At 53.6% G+C, this 19,848-nt stretch overlaps 7 protein-coding genes across 7 annotated transcripts; 4 read left to right on the forward strand and 3 right to left on the reverse strand.

The window, feature by feature from the left end:
* Positions 1-266: 266 nt before the first annotated feature.
* BO70DRAFT_432047 (cellular morphogenesis regulator DopA) lies at positions 267-6,242 on the reverse strand (the record flags this gene model as incomplete). The annotated part of the gene is made up of 7 exons (XM_025548286.1): positions 267-1,532; positions 1,580-3,042; positions 3,093-3,322; positions 3,409-5,645; positions 5,715-5,864; positions 5,941-6,065; positions 6,152-6,242. The coding sequence occupies 7 exons, from the start codon at positions 6,240-6,242 to the stop codon at positions 267-269; spliced, it is 5,562 nt and encodes a 1,853-aa protein (XP_025396059.1).
* A 403-nt stretch (positions 6,243-6,645) lies between these two features.
* BO70DRAFT_298675 (guanine nucleotide exchange factor MON1) lies at positions 6,646-8,809 on the forward strand (the record flags this gene model as incomplete). Its single annotated transcript, XM_025539613.1, has 4 exons — positions 6,646-7,258; positions 7,318-8,180; positions 8,240-8,421; positions 8,479-8,809. 4 exons carry the CDS (start codon positions 6,646-6,648, stop codon positions 8,807-8,809), a joined length of 1,989 nt encoding a protein of 662 aa, XP_025396060.1.
* A 328-nt stretch (positions 8,810-9,137) lies between these two features.
* Positions 9,138-11,133, reverse strand: BO70DRAFT_343187 (proline iminopeptidase). Its single transcript, XM_025541408.1, has 9 exons — positions 10,997-11,133; positions 10,690-10,934; positions 10,391-10,635; positions 10,228-10,313; positions 9,999-10,163; positions 9,922-9,942; positions 9,729-9,867; positions 9,552-9,648; positions 9,138-9,474 (listed from the first exon to the last, which is right to left on the reverse strand). The coding sequence occupies exons 1-9, from the start codon at positions 11,037-11,039 to the stop codon at positions 9,163-9,165; spliced, it is 1,353 nt and encodes a 450-aa protein (XP_025396061.1). The 5' UTR covers positions 11,040-11,133; the 3' UTR covers positions 9,138-9,162.
* Positions 11,134-11,543: 410 nt separating this feature from the next.
* On the forward strand, positions 11,544-13,153 carry BO70DRAFT_343188 (pyridoxal phosphate-dependent decarboxylase family protein; the record flags this gene model as incomplete). The annotated part of the gene is made up of 2 exons (XM_025541409.1): positions 11,544-11,551; positions 11,612-13,153. Exon 2 carries the CDS (start codon positions 11,633-11,635, stop codon positions 13,151-13,153), a length of 1,521 nt encoding a protein of 506 aa, XP_025396062.1. The 5' UTR covers positions 11,544-11,551; positions 11,612-11,632.
* A 446-nt stretch (positions 13,154-13,599) lies between these two features.
* BO70DRAFT_414826 (Zn(II)2Cys6 transcription factor domain-containing protein) lies at positions 13,600-15,110 on the forward strand (the record flags this gene model as incomplete). The annotated part of the gene is made up of 2 exons (XM_025547358.1): positions 13,600-13,659; positions 13,719-15,110. The coding sequence occupies 2 exons, from the start codon at positions 13,600-13,602 to the stop codon at positions 15,108-15,110; spliced, it is 1,452 nt and encodes a 483-aa protein (XP_025396063.1).
* BO70DRAFT_125905 (aldo/keto reductase family protein) lies at positions 15,016-16,610 on the reverse strand. Its single transcript, XM_025537987.1, has 2 exons — positions 16,173-16,610; positions 15,016-16,096 (listed from the first exon to the last, which is right to left on the reverse strand). The coding sequence occupies exons 1-2, from the start codon at positions 16,222-16,224 to the stop codon at positions 15,156-15,158; spliced, it is 993 nt and encodes a 330-aa protein (XP_025396064.1). The 5' UTR covers positions 16,225-16,610; the 3' UTR covers positions 15,016-15,155.
* Positions 16,611-17,275: 665 nt separating this feature from the next.
* BO70DRAFT_365272 (putative Kelch repeats protein) lies at positions 17,276-19,367 on the forward strand. Its single transcript, XM_025544024.1, has 3 exons — positions 17,276-17,591; positions 17,675-17,820; positions 17,882-19,367. The coding sequence occupies exons 1-3, from the start codon at positions 17,291-17,293 to the stop codon at positions 19,307-19,309; spliced, it is 1,875 nt and encodes a 624-aa protein (XP_025396065.1). The 5' UTR covers positions 17,276-17,290; the 3' UTR covers positions 19,310-19,367.
* Positions 19,368-19,848: the final 481 nt, after the last annotated feature.

The raw sequence follows: 19,848 nt of genomic DNA on the forward strand, positions 1-19,848 counted from the left end.
ATCAAGCAAGGAAGGAGAGGACAACGCGGCAGTGGATTGATTCGCTGCTATTTATGACTATGCTGCTAGAATCCCTAAATGCACCCTGCTGGATCGTTCCCGGACGCCCCAAAACAACGCTAGAAATGCCGATTCTATCTAACACAATCAATGAACGGATGGATGCAGGCGGTGCTACTGGCTGCTGCAAGTACGGCATGTCGGCAACGGGTATATTACATAAAATAGCTCGCAGACAGAGGCACCGGAACATGAGGATGAGGCCGCTAGTTGGCCATGGTGCTTTCGTTGAACAGATCCGCCAACAGGTCGTCGCGGCACACGTCCAGCCGCGGATGGCCCATGTTGTACGTGCTCTCGAATGCGTGGATGCTGAGTTGATCGAAGAAGGGCCGAAGGACCCGTTCAACAATCTCGTCCTTTGCCGTTTCCCGGATCCTGTCGGCAGTGAGACTGGGCTGTTTGGTCCCGTGGCTGGGGTCGCTCGCCTCTCCGAGCAGTTCTCCCGACGCGGACCGGCGCGCACCCAGGCTCTGCGAGATCTCGTCGGCGAGGGCCATGGGTTCGAATCGCTCCGGAGGGTAGACCGCGTCAATGGTGTCCGTGACATAAAGCCATTCAAGGAGCTGGAAGTCATCGGGCGCGAGGACGAGCAGCGTATCGAGAAGCTTGCAGGCCTGCAGCAGCGAGTATGGGTTGTACACCTCTTGCTGTTGCCCGAGTGGCACGGAAGACAGCGCTTCTTGAAGCTCAGAGTTGATCAACGGCCAGAACATCGAGATAGACGTCACCGTGCTCTTCAGCGCGAGGGCCCGGAGCACCATGAAGATCTCCGCTCTTGTCGTGGACGACGGCGACGAGGAGCTGGTCGCTCCGAGGAGGTCCTCCAGCTTCTGAAGGAGCGCGGGGAGCTCTGTCATAAAATAGTCGTCGTTCGCGGAAAGAATGAGGAGGCTGATCCTGCGGAGGTTCAGCTGTGCCTTGCGGTCGGCGTCAAGGCGGGCGGCAGAGGCTCCAACGCCGAACATGATGCCGGCGGTGCTTGGAGGAGTGAGTCGAGACATCAGCTCCGACAGCCGGTCCTTGTCCGCAAGCACCCATTGTCGCAAAAGATTGATCCAGCTCTCCTTTACGAGGTCCATTTGCATCCCGAAAAATCTCGGGTCGTTGAAGGCATCCGATACGTCCTTCTTCCACATCTTGGACGCAGCTGGTATCTTGGCGATGTGCTGGAGGATGGCCATCGAGTTGCGGCTCACATTGTTCGGGAAGAGACGTGCGCGGAAAAGAGGACCAATCACGTTGGTGGATATTCCAGACACAGCTGTGTTAATACGGTCAGAATCTCCCAGTGTCGTGATGAAGGCAGGCATCGAGGCGGCAAGGATACTGAGCATGTCGTCTGGCCCGATATGCGGCACTGATGATCCGTCGTAGTCTATCGATGCCCGCCCAAGAAGTGCCGACTCCTGGGATAGACCGCCCATGGGCTTGCTGGTGAAGATGGCCGTTAGAAGGCGAAGCAGCACATCCTGCATGATGTTAGACTGATTATACTGGCATGAAAGTGAATACATACCCCGAGCTCCTTTCGCATCCGACGATCTTCTCCAAAGCTCGTGTTTTCCATCTTCGCTCCAAGAATTGCCGCGAACTCCACCAGTCTGGGGAGGATCTGCCTGTGCGGGAATGGGTTACTTAGCACGTCACGTAGAAACGTGGTGCAGTCAGCCCAAATCTCATCGAGGACATCATCGTCGAGTGACCTGGCGTAGGTCACCAGAAAGCCTGCCAGTTCGGACTCGGTAAGGGTTGCAGTCAACGTGGATTTGCGACTGGGATCCAAGGCGGCTGGGTTCGTCCGAGTGTAGATGGAGTTGAAGACGGCCGGGATTGTGATCTTAGGCCGAGACCCATCCAGGGTATGAAGCAGGCTAATGATCAAGGCCGAGGTCTCGCTGTCTGACTTGGTCCACATCTCCACCGCGGTCTCAAGACATTCAAGAGCTTCAGCCGTGAAAAGGTGTTCAAGAATTCGACGAGATCTGTTCCTCATGCGCAACGATGTGTACTGGAAGGACGCCATGGATTCTGGGTCCTGGGGCAGTGTGCTTCGTTCTACCGCGCCCCACGACCATATCGTAAAGCAGAGTCTCACAGCATCCTGGAAGCAAAGGAGAACAGTAAGTCGGTTATTCGCGGCGCTGGACCGAGTATGATTCGTCTCGGATGTGAAGACACCTGACACCATATTTCCGAAAAAGCTATGGTTCTGATCCGGACTCTTGGCAGCAGGCACATTGGCCTCTTCAACCAGTAGACGCTCGTGGGCAGTTGCAATGCAGGTTTCAAGACCAGTCAGTAACGCGATTGTGGCGTGTTCAGAGCGGTCGTCCGACCAGCCTTCCGTCCGCTTGAAAGAAAGCTGAAGACTCGCGTACGCTAGCTGGATCTCCTTGCAAAAGCACTCCACTAACATGAGAATGATCTGGAAAATGGATCCCGCATACAACGGAAGCACTTCACAAAGTAGCACTGTCCATTTTTCCACTATTTCTCTGGAACCAGGAGAGCTGATGCCCTTGAGAAGACAGTCAAGAAGTTGCTGAGGCGGTTGGGGGAATAGACTTGGCACAGGGGCTTTATCTGCCTTGTCGCTTGTGAAGGACAGGATAGAAGGGCTCGTTAGACGCTCGCGGGAGCTTATCCTCTGATGTTTAGGCCTTGGGGGAGGAGGGGGCAGAAACGCCTGAGCAAACCGGACTTTCAATGCCGCAAGCAGAGTGTCAATAAGAGCTGCCTGGATGGCGACGCTGCCGCCTTTATCAAGCACAGAAGAGAGACGATCGACTAAGAACGAATCGATTCCCGAGTCGGCTATGTCTTCAGCCCCGGGCCCCAAGAGAAGCTGACGCATGACAAGCAGTGAGATTTGGTGTAGCTTCACTTCCTCCAAACTCTGTCCAGCAGTCATCGGACTACTAGCAACCCTAAGAGATGCCTGAAAGATGGCGGAGTGAAGGCTGTGGGATCTAGAGTCATCTACAGACATGGTAAGAAACGTAGCCCTCAAGGCACCTAGTAAGACATACCTTCCGATGTAGCAGCCTCCTTGTGTTTGTCGACATGAGACAACGTCTGCGTAAGTAGGTTGATCCATCCGTTGTGGGAAAGCGTGGATATAATATTGGAAACTGTCTGCAGCAGATAGCTGAACTCCTTGTGATCGTCGGGCGATAGGACAGGGTTCTCAACACCCGGTTCTAAGTCGTCTGACCGTTGGAAAAGACGGTCAAGTGTAGACACTACCATGCGGAATACCCTGCAGAACATGAGCATTGTTTGGTAATGAGGCCCATCGAAGAATGCCTAATGACTCTTCTAAACTCATTGGGGGCATGAACTTACTTGTGTATGGACGACAGGTCTTGGAGCCATCGGTGCACAGTCTGGGAAGCTTCATTCGCACCCTGGTTCAGGAAGTCCAAAACAATGAAGAGAGGACGCTCAAGCATCGAGGCCTGGTACGAGATTCCGGACTGAACCGAATCTTGCACCTGCTTCGGGGGAAGCTCGTACGTCCCGTGATGGCTGTGGGACCAGAGAATAAAGTACCTCCCAGCTTGCTCTGTTGATGATAGCTGGCGACATGCGCCTGATGAAGCCTCGACCATCAGAGATGTAATGGCTGCCTCAACTAGATGATCCGACCAAGAAACAGAGTGTAGTTGCCACAAGCAACGAACCGCCTCAACGTGGAACTTGGGGCTCAAGGGTGAGAGGAACTGCCAGAGCTGACCAACGAGCGCCGGGATCAAGTCGGAAACATCTTCATAGTTGATGTAATATCCAGGGCTTTGGATGAAGTACATGTTTGTCATAGCGGAAGCAATGGAGGAAATTGCTGCAAAGGAAGCAGTAGTTGCCTGGACTTTCTCGGTACTAATGCGGTTGCAAAGAGATAGATAGAGGCGCCTGTCTCGCAATATACTAGACCTTGGAAGCTTCTTCAATAGTATTATGAGAAGATTTATCCGTTCATGGATCTGAGTGTCCTGACCACGGGCATCCACTGCTCGGATTGCTTGCTCGTAAGCATTCTGGATAACCAGTTCTCCCAGGTGCTTAGGGACGAACGGAAGCGGCTGTGGATCCAAGCTGTTTTTGCTTTGCTCATAGAAGGCATGTATCCTTTTCAGGATGTCAGAGCCAGCTATGTCAGATGAACCATCTGCCTTAGTGCCGGACTTTTGTAAGAAGGCCCTTTCGGTAAGTAGCCCTGTCAAAGAATTCATCACCTTGGATAGCCCACTGGACACAAGCCGTAGTTGATCCTGAGCCACTGAGGGATTCTTTTCCACGGATAGCTCACTCATTTTGATGAGTGTAGAGACTGTCAGCAAAGGAACATGTCCTAGTATCATGTCTTCTTCCCGCACATTGAAGTTCTCGAGTATGAAATGCGCAAGCTCCAAGTTACTCAATAGCGCTTCCGTCCTGGAAGTCAAATCCTGAGGCCTCCAGTCAATCAGATGAAGAAGTTCAGAGAAGATGACACCGCTTTCAACGCCATCAAAAAAAGAGCTGGCGCTGCGAAAAACATCCTCGAATTGGCTCTTGGGGGCCTTTGTTCCGAATGAATGAACGCTTCGCATGATTGGTAAAAAGACCTCGGGCACAATGTAGCCTCCCACCTCCCACCTGTCCATCAGTGATAGCGATATTCGGAACGGCCTTGTCCTCTCGGAGGGCACTCCTGTGTCCTGTTCGATCATACGAAGGAGGCCCTTCACCAAGGGACCCAGTCCGAATCGAGTGAAATACTCCGACTGAGAGATTTCTTGACCATCCGCCGTGGGTTGGTGTCCATTTTCCGACATAGAATGGTGAGCTTCAAAGGAAGATCGGTCGTTGGCAGCCTCAGGGCCGAGAAGCCACGCCCACAATCGCCTGTTCAGACTCATGTCACGCCGCGCGACAACTCCCACGGCTGCAATGATCAGTCTCTGAAGGTCATCCCCAGTAATTCGCGATTGCAAGATAGGTGAGCTCAGCGGTAGATGCGTTACAAGCAGGTCCAGAAAGTTCCTCTGCACGAGGACTTGCTCATCCGCCAGCCCAGTTGCAAAACACCGAATCAACAGGCCAGGTTCCGGCAGGATCACGGAGTCAGCGACCACGGAAATGTCATGAGGCAGTTCATTATTAGCATCGCTGGTATCACCTTTACTCGGCCTGCGGTCTGTGATGCCTAGCTTAGGGAGATAGCGGCTCAGATACGCGAGTACCCCGGAGCGTCGACTAGGACTGGTTATTGATGCGAGGAACAGGCACTGCCAGAAGTAATGGCCACTGAGGCTCGCATCCGACCCTTGTTTATGCGTTTCCATCTTGCCCGCCATGTCGCGGAACTTATTGACGAGCCGCAGGGTAGGATCAAAGTCATCGCTTGTCTCCTCTTCCAACCCGGGGAGAAGGGCCAAGATGATAGCCTTCAGAGCCGGACGGATGGCCCATGGTTCCAAGCTGCATATGTATGTTTCGACCAGCGACAAGAAGAGGGGGCGCACCGTGAGCGAGGCGAACGTGAGGGTGGGAGCGACACCGGGCAGGTACAAGGGCAGGTCGTGCGATAGTCCCTCCGGCTGACGGATGACAATGACAGCGTCAGCAACTATACCATACATCCAGAGGTACGGGCGAGGGAGACCAACCTTGATTAGATTAAAGATATAGGTATATACTTCGAGCGCCTTCTGGTGGACACCGGACGGCAAGGAAGGGTTCAAGCATTGGGAGAGTCGTTTGGCAACGAGGGCCTTGTGCGGCACGATAGGCAAGTCGGCCGGGTGGGATTGGAGGGCCTGCAGTCCGACGGACGCATCAGCAACAGACGCGCGATTATTGCGGGGGGATCCTGGGGTACATGGTATATCGCACCTTCAGCAGTCGGCTGAGGAAGGAGATGTAATCGGCCCATTCCTGCAACGCGGTGTCGAACAGCGACAGGGCCCGTTCGACGGTGGTGGCATAGCGGCGGTAGTTCTTGTCCTTCTTGACGGGCTCTGTAGGATCACAAGCACACGAAGAGGGGTCAGCCCCTTTCTGTCCTAGACGGGTGGTACGACCATGGCCGGTGGTGGGTGCAGACCTTCCTTCCCCCGTAGACGGGAGCGCGTGAGAGAGCTGTCGGAGCTTGCGGGGGAGTTCGACCGCGGAAACGAGCTCGGATCAAGGCTCATGGTGGATTGTCGGGTGGTCGATACTGTCTGGAGAGTCTGGCTGCGGATCGCGCCTCATCATATTCCGACCATCAGGACCGACGGGGTGGGTTGGAGGTGGGTTGGGGAGATGGACTGGCGTTGCCAATTAATTGCTTAACGACACGGGGCCGGACGGACGAACAGGCCAGGCGGCAGGCGGCAGGCGGCCGTGTTTCCGTTTATCGCCCGCCTTTTTGGGGGGGAGCTCCGCCTGACACTTACCACCCACTCACTACTGCTGCTGCTTCTCTCCAACTGCCGTGCTTTGCGCTTTGCAACACCACCATGTGCGGTATCGAGCAGTTCGGTTGACTCGCACCGCCCAGCGTTCCTCTCGCTCCCGACTCCCTTTGTCTCTAAATGATCCTGTTGAGCGAAAACTATGGAGTCGACCCCTTCTGGTCCGTCGCCAGACGCTCCCGCAGATGACACCCCTCACACCCCTCCTGCGGAGATCGACCTCCACCCATCATCGTCTGAGATACCCTCCACCGACTCTCAAGGTCGCGACCGCAGTACAACCCCCGAGGAACGACCGCCGCCCTTGCCCCCGCGCCCAACCACCTTGACTCTGCTGGATGACGGGGGCGCGCCTCCCCGAACACCAAACCCCAGCCAGCCAGCGCTCCAGTCTCGAGCTACGACAGCCGTGTCCCTCACCGATATTGCATCACAGGATGCGGGGAAGGAGAGCTACACGGTGCGCAGCCTGCCCGGGACGCTGAAGGCGAGGGCGAGCCTCAGCCACTTGACTAGCGCAAGGGGGAGTGAGGCCGGCGACACGGCAAGCATCAGGAGCTCTGTGCCTCACGGGGATGTCGGCGACGTGGAGAATGTCTTCGGGGACTTCTTATCAACAGAGTCCGGTCTTATTCGTCAGCATAGTTCGACTGGTCTCTTGCAATTCCCGGAGTTCCAGGCGGATGACGTGGAGGACGATTTCGCAAGCGAATTTGAGCCAGTCGGGGAAATTGGGGAGGATGGAGACCAGGAGGGTATGTGCCGTCTGCGACATCAAAGACTCAATCAAATACTAATCTGTCGCTCTGTGCAGAGATGGTTCTAGAGAAATGGAAGGCGAAACGGAAACATTATCTTATCCTCTCGGCTGCTGGGAAGCCCATCTGGACACGGCATGGCGATGGGGGACTGATATCGACGTACGTGGGCGTCATTCAAACCATCATATCGTTCTACGAGGACTCCAAAGACCAGCTCCGCAGCTTCTCCGCCGGCGACACCAAGTTCGTAATCGTGAGCAAGGGGCCGTTATACCTCGTGGCAATCAGTCGATTCCTGGAAAGCGATACTCAGCTCAAGCTCCAGCTGGAGGCCCTATATATGCAAATCCTGTCTACTTTGACCCTTCCGTCGCTGACCCATCTCTTCTCCGTACGTCCTTCTACCGATCTGAAGCGGCCACTCCAAGGGTCCGAGACCCTCCTATCCACGTTGGCCGACAGCTTTACGAGGGGTTCGCCGCCCACTCTACTTTCAGCCTTGGAGTGTCTCAAGATCCGCAAGTCCCATCGACAAACGATCAACAATACTCTTATGAAGACTAGAGTTAGCAGCCTGCTTTACGGCTTGGTAGTCGCGGGTGGTCGGCTCGTCAACGTTGTGCGACCCAAAAAGCATTCATTGCACCCCGGTGACCTGCAACTCTTATTCAACATGGTCTTCGAAGCAGAAGCGGTTAAGGCCGGCGGTGGCGAAAGCTGGATCCCGGTATGTCTGCCCGGATTCAACAGTAGCGGGTATCTCTACATGTATGTCAGCTTCCTCGACTTGCGGGAGGATGCGGGCAGTGCTGCGGACGACTCAACTACCAAAGAAGAGTCCGTGGCGATTGTTATGATAAGCGCGAACAAAGAGAGCTTTTTCGAACTTCAAGGGATGCGAGACGCATTTGTCGAGGTTAGTAACTGCTACCCACAAAACACCCCCCCAGACTAACATACAACCACCACTCGCAGCAATTGGAAAAAAACGGCAGCCTCAAGATCATCAAAGACGCCGTTGACAAAGGCCGGCCAAAGACTACGGACATCGTCCCGGGGACCGTCTTGCACCATTTCCTGTACAAGTCGCGTGCCAACGTACAGTTCACGATGTCTTCATGGGACCCAGACTTTTCAACAGTCTCCCGACGCCGAAGGTTCGTGATTCAGTCTTCCCCATACCTTTCATTAATGCACTAACATCAACCCCTCAGACTCATGTCCACGTACAACAATCTCCACGCGAGTATCCACGCCAAGCACACTCATGTCAAAATCCACCACTGCGTCTCTCAATCATCCAGCTCCTTCGCGTGGGTGACGCCCATATTCGAGTTCTACTGTGTGGCGGGCGCGAATGCGAACCGCAACGCGCTTGCCCAGAGCGCAAGTAAGATAATCGAGTGGGTGCACAAAGAGGAGGAGAGATTGTTCATTATTGGTGGCGCGGTGAGTTCTGTCGCTATCTGTCTGCATTTGGTCGATGTGCTAATTTGTCGTCGGATAGGTTTTTTGAGCGAACTTTTTTTTCTCATTTATATATGAACTATCCATATATGGATGAGAGAGGTATCACATCATACAACGGCATGCCTTTGGAATATAGATAGACACGGTGGCCCGTCCTGCCCTGCCCGAGTGGCATTCGATTTATTCAATATCCGATATCCGATCTATATCCCACCACTACACTACCATCGAAGCATAGCATCGCATGACATGAAGAGCAGATCTACCCTACCCAACCCGCCTTTTCGAAAGCAATCTTCATGCTATATCCATATAACCCTTCCACCTCAAAACCAATATCCAACATAACATCGGTACCAGTCCCTATACAACCCCCCCCCCCCCCAACATCCCTTCAAACCCACCTAAACCCACCTAAACCTAATCAATTAATCAATCGTATCATCCCTCAACGCAAACAACTGCCCAATAAGCTCATCCGGCTTCGCCCGAATCGCATTATGGTACATAACATTCGTAATAAACTGCTTGCAGCCCTTGATCTTGGCGGCCGTGTTCTGCGCGTGGTCGAAGTGCACGTACATGTCGTCGATAAAGGTCGCGGCGTACACCGGCACCTCGTTCCTGGCGAGTTGCGCTTCGTCGTACAGCGGGGTCCAGTCGGATGTGCTGGCGAGGATTTCGGCGGCTTCGCGGATTTGCGAGAGTTCCGTGTAGGAGGTGAACATGTCTTTGTAGATCTGTGGTGGGGGGACTGTTAATTTGCGTTCTGTTGGGTTGTGTGTTGGGGGGGGGGGGGGGGGGGGGGCGTGCTTACCATTTCACCTGTGAAGATGATCTCGGGTTGCGTGGAGTTGATCTGGAAGTTGGGGTTGGATGCACGGTATCTGTCTGCGGACCAGTTTGAGGGTTTTCTGATGCAAAGGGTTAGTTTTGGGTTTGGGTTATAGAGGGGAGAGTGTGAGAGAGGGGGTTAGTAAATGGAGGGACTCACCCCTGGCAGTAGATAGCCTCGTGCAGGATGGCGTAGATGACATTGTTATCCATGCCGCCGTAGCTGTCGATAGCGGTGAGGGTGGGATGCGTGAGGAAGCCGAAGACGTCCAAGTCGTTCCAGGCACGGAGCACGAGATCTACATGATGTGGTTAGGGCTGAAGATATAAGTTTCAATCTGGGAGAATATTACCATGGATGCCGTCGAGGCCACCTGGATACCTTAGTATTCATATTGCGTTGCAGACAGGTACTTCCAGGGCTACTCACCGTGCATGCCAAACAGAATACCCAGTTGCTGGAACCGCTCCGGGGTCAACGTTCCAGTCGGTAGGGCAACCTTATTGTCCTTGAGGTATTGGGTGATCTCCTTGACTCGTTCCACGTCCTCGGGGAACTTGGCGTAGTAGGCCTTGTTCCGCTCGATGACCTTTTCTGTTCAGGCTTAGCGTTGGTGCGTTCGACGGACTGCTCAGATAGAATTGTGGCAGGGACTCACCGTATGTGCGTGCGTACACCGGATCGGGGTCATTCACGAGGGGAGGAAGTCCACCGCACATGAAAGCCTCGGCTAGACCTTCTGGGCTGTTCAGGGGATTAGAAAATCGGTATTTCACGAGACGTATGGGGAGGGGGTTTTTCAGATTAGAAGCCAGACGCACAACAAGGAAAGGTAGGTCACGGCGCAGAACCCTCCGAAGCTTTGGCCGATAATGCTCCATTTCCGCTTTTCCTCGGGGTAATCCGTCATGAGACAGCGACGGATGGCCTCGCAATCGCGCACAATGTTGTCTGCGCGGAAGTTCTTCAGGTACTCTGCCTGCTTAATGGCATTGCCTTGGCGAGCCAGCGTGCCCGCCGTGATGGTCGAGCTCATGCCCGTACCACGTTGGTCCAGGAACAAGACCTGTTGAATCAGTCAGTGACGTCCATTCTATTTCAATTCTGGGAGAGTACACACCTGGTAGCCCTTGTCAAGGGCCGTGCCAACCCAGCCGTATTCCTGCGGGGGACGACACCCCATGCCGGGACCGCCCTGCAGGTACACCAGCCAGGGGAGCTGCTTATCGTCCTTGCTGTCATCGCTGGGTTCGACAGGGGTCACCAGACGACGGACACTACGGGCGAACAGTCTCAGGTTGCCAGCATCGGGGGCGCTGTAATTGACGGGGACGTCAAAGAAAAGCTCCGCCACACGAAGCCTCCCTACAAGGCAACCCCACCTGTCAGCAGGCCCAGGGCCACGTTGTTGTGCCTGACGCACGCACCTGGGATGTTATGGAAGCGCCTGTCGATCAATTTGGCAGCCATGGTTGCGACTTCGGGGACTCCCACTGACGGTCAATCGGTCAATTTGGGTTTGTGAGATCGCAAGAATAACTCGCGGGGCGATTGAGGGGTCGCGAGGACGAAAGTGGCCAGAGACACCCCGAGTGGTATGGTTCAGATGGGGAGTGGATTTAGCCCGGGGTTAGTGAGACAGAGACAGTATTCTCATTACGGTACGGAGTGTGTTCAGAGCTAATAATGGGCAGCCGAGCCGAGATAAGCTTCCCGCTCCAAGCCCCCGGCTCGCTCTCCGCTTCGGGGCCCAAACCGGCCGGCTAGACATGGATGCCTAGAATTACCAAATTTACCCTGTCATACAGTCATGGTCTTCGGAGATCCTCGCTGCATATCGTCCTTCCTGCATCCAACAGGTCCTGCCGCCCACTTGAGTCATGCTCATGATTCTTGGCAGGCTTGACTACATATTCTGCCCATTCAATCTCTGTAACCTGTAGTAGACCTCTAACATAATAAAACGTTACAATATCACTTAGGTTGGTCATCCGTTCCTTCGGCTGTGCTGGAATTCTTGCCCCAAACTGACAGTCTTCAAGTAAAATCCAATCAACCGCACCATGAAGCTTCAAAATGTCGAGAGGACCGCCCAAGAGCAGGGCCAGCTACACCAGAAACTATGGGAGATGACACAAACGTGGAAACCCGATGGTGTATTGCCCAGTGCCACTGACTTGTCCCGGGCTCGAGCATCTCTGCCGGAGTCCCTGACGGAAGAGGGTGCGGGATTCGACAATACCACGCAACATATCCTGAACGACCTCGTTCCAGCCTTCAATCGCAGCAGTCTTAGCCCCAACTACTACGGGTTTGTCACTGGCGGCATTACTCCAGCCGCGCAATTCGCAGACAACCTTGTCTCTGCCTACGACCAAAACGTCCAAGTCCATCTGACAGAGCATTCCATCTCGACAGACGTCGAGCACAATGCTCTGGGTCTCCTCGCGGACCTTCTCCGGCTGGACCGGCGCCAATGGCACAACGGTACCTTCACCACCGGAGGGACTGCCGGTAATATTCATGGGTTGGCCTGCGGGCGGGAGTTTGCCCTACGGGCTGCGGCGAAGAAAAAGGGAATCGCCGTTGAAAGCGTTGGTGAGTATGGCCTGTTCGAACTCATCCAGGCGACGGGTCTCTCCGGAGTACAAGTGCTCACGACAATGCCCCATTCGTCGTTGACGAAGGCGGCCGGCATACTTGGGATCGGTCGTGCCAATGTCAAGAGTGTTTGCCGGGATGACCACTACCTCCACTTTGATTTGGAGAAGCTTGAAGCAGAACTGGCACGATCCGACAAGGCGAGCATCGTTGCGGTTTCCTGTGGAGAGGTCAACACGGGACACTTCGCCACGTCCACACTGTCGGAGATGGAAAGTCTGCGCAAGCTTTGCGACAAGTACGGGGCCTGGATCCATGTCGACGGCGCATTCGGAATATTTGGTCGCGTTCTGGAAGGTCCCGAGTTTGCGACCATCTCCAAGGGATGCGAGGGAATGGAGCTGGCGGATTCCATCGCGGGCGATGGACACAAGCTCTTGAACGTGCCGTATGACTGCGGCTTTTTCTTCTGTCGCCATGCCGGCGAAGCCGAAAATGTCTTCCAGAACGCGAACGCGGCTTACTTGACGGGGGGTCAATCCGATGGCCCTGCGATCCCGTCGCCACTGAACATCGGGATGGAAAACTCGAGACGGTTCAGGGCGTTGCCCGCCTACGCCTCCCTTGTGGCGTATGGCCGGTCTGGATATCGGGAAATGCTGCAGAGGCAGATTCGGCTCGCTAGAATGCTCACCGGATGGCTTTTCGATCATCCCAAGTACAATGTGCTGCCCGAACTGGGTAGCAAGGAGGCCTTGCTGGACCAGACGTACATCAGCGTGCTTTTTAGCGCGAAAGACGAGGAGTTGAATGCCAACCTTCCAAAGCGGATCAACGCGACTTCGAAGATGTTCCTGTCAGGCAGCGCCTGGCAAGGAAGACCGGCCTGTCGGATTGCGATCTCGAACTGGAGAGTCGAGGAGAAGAGGGATTTTGCGGTCGTGACAGCAGTCTTGGACAGTGTTTCTGGGGGTAGATCGTAGAATGTCGCTGGGTTGGCCCTAGAGCCTTTAGTAATGTATATTCTGATGTAATACTACCCGAATAGTAAATACGTGATACTTCTGATAACTCGTTCAAAAATACACAAATACTACTAACGATTTTGAGGTTGCCGCCATGCCAGTGTGGGAATATACTATACTGCAGAACAACCTTGTCCCGAACAGTTGGGTTGCTTACCATTTTTGATGCATCCAGCATGTTCAGGGCTTTCTAGTAATAAGAAGAGTAAAAATTATAAAAAAGAGGACACCTGACAAAAAATGATGCCTATTCACTACGCTAAGAATGGATGCCTTGGGCAAGTAACTAAGCGCAGTGATGACTAATGCCTTCCTTCACATCCCATTGACTCGGCTTTTCCCTTCGTATACTTTCACCATGTTCACAGATGATGCGGGCATAGGACTCACTGGTAATTCTCATCATGGTGTACCGTGGAAAGCCATCCAAATCATGCCGAGAATGTCGACGGCGGGATATCAAAGTATCAAAGCCCCCTTTGCCGCGAACCTTCCCGGATGATCCGCACTCACTACTCATTAGTGCGACAAGAAGAAGGACGGTTGCTCTCAATGTTCCCGCGCAGGACTGTCCTGTCCTGGCTACCCCAACCCCCAAGATCTGGTGATTCTCAACGAGACTGCCGCAACGACTGAGAAAGTAGCGAAGAAACGCTTTCTGCAGGGTCAATATTCCCCGAATCCTCTATCAACAGGCCTTCTCCCAACTGTTTTCCAACGTGCAAAGCACCTCTACATCTCCCAATACGTCCAGGACACACCAGCAGGGGGTCTCTTCTCCTACATGCAAGTCTTTCATCCGTCCTCGCAGCATGATTTTCCTCTCCTAGAAACCGTCGTCAATGCCATGTTTATGGCCACCTTCTCGTCCCTGCAGGGGTGTCGCTCGACGCTCTACCATGCCCAGGTGGCTTATGGATCGGCCTTATCTCTGACTCAGAAGGCGATTGAATCGCCCAAAGAGGTAGTGTTAGATAGAACACTGTTTTCTATATTGCTGATGAGCGTTTTTGAACGACTGGCAGTTTCTGAACACGAAGGGTTCAATCTCCGGAATGGTCATCTGCGAGGCGCCTTTGAACTTATGTCCCTGAGGGGCAGGGGCCAATTCACAAGCAAAGGCGGTAACGCCATGCTTCTGCATCTTACGGAACTTGTGACTCTTGATTGCCTCGCCAACGAAATTGATATTCCATCCCGCTTTCTAGCCTTGAGGCGGAAGGCTATTGACAGTGGCGTGGATACGTCGTCAATCAAATGGAAGTTCTGGGAAGCTATGCTCCAGTACGCGGAGTTAGAGAGCTTTACAAGAGCGTCTTTTGCTGCGGAGGAAGCGATTCATCGTGCGGAAGTACTCGACAGTGCTTTTGAGCAACTATCGACGCATCTCCCTTCCTTTATCTCGAGAAGACAGAACCCTGAACCGCTATACGCTTTAGAAGGCCGATCAGATATCTATCCTGATTGTGTTGCGCGACGATGCTGGAATAATATCCGTGTGGTTCGCATTTTGCTGGCCAAGGTCGTACGTGAACAGTGCGTCCGGCTATTGGGGAATACAATCGACGATGGATCTGTCATTGAAAAGCTCTACGAATCCAACCGACGAGCCATTTCCCTTTGCTCAGACATATACCTCTCTATCCCATGCGACGGTGCCCAAGACAAATCTCTTGACGATATCTCAAGCATACAGTCATCCACGCTACTGTTTCAACTTTACGTGGCGAAAGAAATAGGGTGCCCATCGGGTGAAATACGACTGTTTATTGAGAAAGGATTACAATATTTGAAAGGGAGACAGCCTCCTGCGCGACAAAGAACAATCGATTGCTTGCTAGATGGATCTCAAAAAGTACCTGGTAATGTTTGGAAAGTGTGGCTAAAGATTGGAAGAGAGGATTATTCGATCTGATCCTTGAGTCATAAAGATAGTCCCAGCTTCGTTGGCTTGGCCACCCTAGTATTGGTTCAACTTCATGGCCGCCACTGGGAATCTCTCCCCTGCAACGAGAAATTCGTCCAGGATGGAACCGATCTTCTTCAGATCCTCCTCCGTCAGCTCAACTTCTTTGGCGTTTTCAAGCACCCTAGATTCTGATCGTGCACCCGCAACAGGCACCACGAGCGGCATCCCGGGCTTCTTGCTCTGTGCTTTGATCCACGACAAAGCTAGCTGAGCTGGAGTGCATCCCTTCTCAGATGCCAGCTTCTCAATCTGCTCCACCAGCTCCCGGTTCTTCGCCAGGTTGTCGGGATGGAAGCGAGGGAAGTGGCGATGGTGGTCGTTTGGCGGCAGATCATCGACACTCTTTATGGCACCCGTCAACATGCCAGCCCCCAGCGGGGTATGCGCGATGATTGCAATGTCATGCTCCGCGCATGCCTCGGCAACACCGTTACTGAAGACCTCTGTCGCCCAAAGACTGACCTCGGCCTCGACCATATCGACCTTGGCGACGCTGGCAGCACGACGGATCGAGTCAGCATTCACCTCGGTCAGCTGGATGCCTCCAATCTTTCCTTCGTCCTTCAGCTCTGCTAGTGCCTTCACACTTTCCTCGATCGGCACATTCGGGTCGACTCTCGCACAGCCGAAGATATCGATATTCTTCTTGCCATCCAGTACCTTGAGAGCGTTGTCCACGAAACCACGAAGACCTGCGGCTGAGCAGTCCATCGAGAACGTCCTCATGTCCTTCAAGCCGGACTTGATGGAGAGAACAACCTTGTCCGCATCTTCGGGGTAGGCCGTGAAATAGCGATTCATGAGATGCAGAGAGTTGTTGTCAGGCGGGCCATAGAAGTCTGCCCCGTTCCATACATTGACGCCAGCAGTCAACGCCGTCTTGAGGACCTTGAATGCTTGCTCGTCTGGTGTTCCTTCCATCCCAGTGATACCTGTAGTGGGTTGAATCAGATGGACGGGTCTTCAACGTGCGTCAAGAAAGAGAAGATGAGACAGGGGAGAGCTTACGCATGAGCCCCAGACCATTGTGGGTGATCTCCTTTCCAGCGAGGGTAGGCATGGCGAAATAGTACGTTGGTCAATCAATTACTGCGGACAGAGAAGTATAAAGTGGTCAATGGCTCAGATCGGACCAGATGCTGTGTTTGATATCATCACAAAAGCTACACTGATCGGGGCCAGAATCTTGCTATTTATATGTCACAAAGACTGAACACGAACACTCCACGACTGCCCCCTCGGTTTTTGGAATTCGTCTTCCCCGGCATTAGATACGATGGCAAAAAGACTTAACTCCGCTAATGCCGTCATGACCAGGTGGTTACCTGATTGGGATTAGCTCGGAACAGCCACATGTATCAGCCTGAGGCATGAGTTTCCATCGCCAAGGATCACACCTTTTGAAGTATCCAACCATACATGCGATGCTATTAGGATAGAATAGGCTCAATCAACTTTTTATTTTGTAAAATATGGAGCTAAATTCACCATGTCGATGAATCAGATGTTTCTGGCCCATTATACACGATTTTGAATGACCGCACGGAGTATTTTATCCCATACACTGATGCTGTCCATCCACAGAGTGAACAACATTATAATATTACATTCTTGGACGATCCCCATATGTCTGAAAATTTCCCCACAGTCCTCAAAGCCTTGCCCAGGCTCATTTGCATGGCATCCGACAAGATAAGCGAATGGAAACCTCCGCCTCGGTAACCGTTTTACTTACAGGTAAAGTAACCTAAGGTACTCTGCTCCGTAGAGGGGCATCCCGGAAATTATTTTTTCTTCCGGCCCCACGCAGTCCAGGCTTCACTCACCAGTACTAGAAACCATACCCCATTGATATCAACTGCAACTGCATAAAACTTCCCCCCAAACCAAACCAACCAAACACAAATAATTGAACTACCCCCCCCCTCCCCCTCTCCTCACCCCCCACTAAAAAAATAGAGACAAAATCAAGAGTGAAAATGGGCAAAAAGAACAAGAAATCCGCCGAGCACAAGGAGCGGGTGGCGGCGAAGCAGACGAAAAAAGCGGCGCAGAAAGAGAAGCGCGGCAAGGGGAAGGGCAGCAAGGACGCGGACAGCGACGTGGAGGATGCGGACCTGGACGCCATGCTAGCGCAGTACGCGGAGGAGCAGGCGAAGTTCCTCAAGGTGACGGAGGTGGTGGGCGGACCGCCGACGCCGCGGTCGTCGGCGACGGTGCTGGCGTCGCCGTCGAACCGCAACGAGCTGCTGGTGTATGGCGGCGAGTTCTTCGATGGTAACCTGGCGACCTTCTTCAATAATCTCTTCGTGTATAATATCGATCGCGCGGAGTGGAGGGAGGTCACCAGTCCGAATAGTCCGCTGCCGAGGAGTGGGCATGCTTGGTGTCGTGGGGGGAATACCGGGGGCGTGTATATGTTTGGTGGTAAGTTGTGATTGTTGTGGTGGTGATGGTGGTGGTGGTGGGAGTCTTGATGGGATTGGGATCTGATTTTTTACTGTCTGCAGGAGAGTTCTCGTCGCCGAAGCAGGGAACGTTCTATCATTATAACGATTTCTGGCATCTCGATCCGTCGACGAGGGAGTGGGCTCGTCTGGAAACGAAGGGCAAGGGACCCCCGGCTAGAAGTGGTCATAGAATGACATACTTCAAGGTGAGTTTGAGACTGTTGACTACTGTTCGGTGGGGATGATAGCATGCTGATCACCACGCAGAACTACATTATCCTCTTTGGTGGATTCCAGGATACCTCGCAGCAGACCAAGTACCTCCAGGACTTGTGGATCTACGACTGCTCGAGATACACCTGGTTCAACCCTACGCTGACCACAGCATCCCAGAAGCCTGATCCTCGGTCTTCTTTCACCATTCTTCCGCACGAAACGGGCGCTGTCCTGTACGGTGGATATTCCCGCGTGAAGGCCAGTACAGGATCCCAGGGAAAGCCTGTCAAACATGGTCATCATCGTGTGGCCATGAAGCCCATGGTGCACCAGGATACCTGGTTCCTGCGGATCACGCCTCCTGCTGCTGACGCTCCTGACCATGCGGCGCCTACCGTCCGCTGGGAGCGCCGGAAGAAGCCGGCCAACTCTCCCAACCCGCCCCGTGCCGGTGCCACGATGGCATACCACAAGGGACGAGGAATCATGTTCGGTGGTGTGCACGACGTGGAGCTGAGCGAGGAGGGAATCGACAGCGAGTTCTTCAACACCATGCTTGCGTGGAACACTGACCGGAACCGCTTTTTCCCGCTGGCTCTGCGTCGTCCTAGAGCGCCGGGCAAGAAACAGCTCGCCAATCAAATGAAGTCTCGGGATCGAAGCAAGGCCGACGAGGAAGAGCTTCTGCAGAACTTGAAGGCCCTCGAGGCTAAGGGAGGCATTCAGAGCCAAGATGACGATGATGAGATGAAGCTGAGCACGCCCAAGGCGGAAGAAGACAATGATCAGCCGGAGAAGCCTTCTATCGTCCGCTTTGAGATGCCCCACCAGCGTTTCAACGCGCAGTTGGCTGTCCAGGATGATACTCTGTTTATTTTCGGCGGAACCTTTGAAAAGGGAGACCGGGAATTCACGTTCAACGACATGTACTCCATCGACTTGGTCAAGCTCGACGGAGTCAAAGAGATCTTCTACAACGAACCTGAGAACTGGCACCTGCTCAACGAGGCGGACAGCGACGACGAGATGGATGAGGATGATGAGGATGACCTTGAAGACGAGGAAGACGAGGAGGACGCCATGTCCCTGGACACCGCTTCTCCCGCGCCGACTGAAGTGACTGTTCCATTAGTGACCCAGGAGATGGAGCAGCTGGAGGTGGAGGAACAAGGAGAGCCGTCTGTTCAGGACAGCAGACCTCTTCCCCGTGCCTTCGAGAGTCTGCGCGAGTTCTTCAGCCGCACCTCTGAGGACTGGCAGAGGATCTTGCTGGAGACCCTAAAAGAGAAGGGAACCGCTACGGAGAAGAATATCAAGGAGCTGCGGAAAGACGCGTTCAATATCGCTGAAGAGAGGTGGTGGGATTGCAGAGAGGAGATCATGGCTCTGGAAGATGAACAGGAAGAAGCCGGTATCGGTGAGGTCGTCAGCATCGCTGACAGGGGAGACAATGCTGGCGGTGCTGGACGACGCAGGTGATATCGTGAACAGGTTGTTGCTGGTGTGTGGTAAATACCTGGGGGTGATGATATCATAGCTCTCTTTCTCGAAAATATTCTGGTTTGGTACCTTTCTTCATAGACTACTAAAACTGACCGGATCGCACCCGTAAGCTGGCTTTTTAGCTAAGGTCAGAATACGGCACTCCATCTTGACCTTTACACTCCATATGGTGTGTAGAGCAACACGATACAGAGTAGTTATTTACTCCGTACAGGAAGCATAGCTGGCGGTGGCAGCGCGGCCACCGCCCACGTGACGACGCGCAGGGACGCGTCCCGCAACAATCGGATCGACCGCTGCGATGGAGCAACAATCGACCTGTTGCTTGGCAGCACAGCGCCAACTACCACCACGCAGGATCATTGTTATGTTGCACCTCGTTGACAGAAACATGAAAACAAGAATACGGCCTTATGACTAAAAATAATCTAGCAGCGCACCTCAAATGGCTGTTGCAGCAAGGCCCTTCGCTCTACCCCTCTTTATCTCCGTCCGAGCCCGAGACTCGTAACGCG

Source organism: Aspergillus heteromorphus (assembly GCF_003184545.1).
Source record: "Aspergillus heteromorphus CBS 117.55 chromosome Unknown BO70scaffold_29, whole genome shotgun sequence".
Taxonomy (NCBI): domain Eukaryota; kingdom Fungi; phylum Ascomycota; class Eurotiomycetes; order Eurotiales; family Aspergillaceae; genus Aspergillus; species Aspergillus heteromorphus.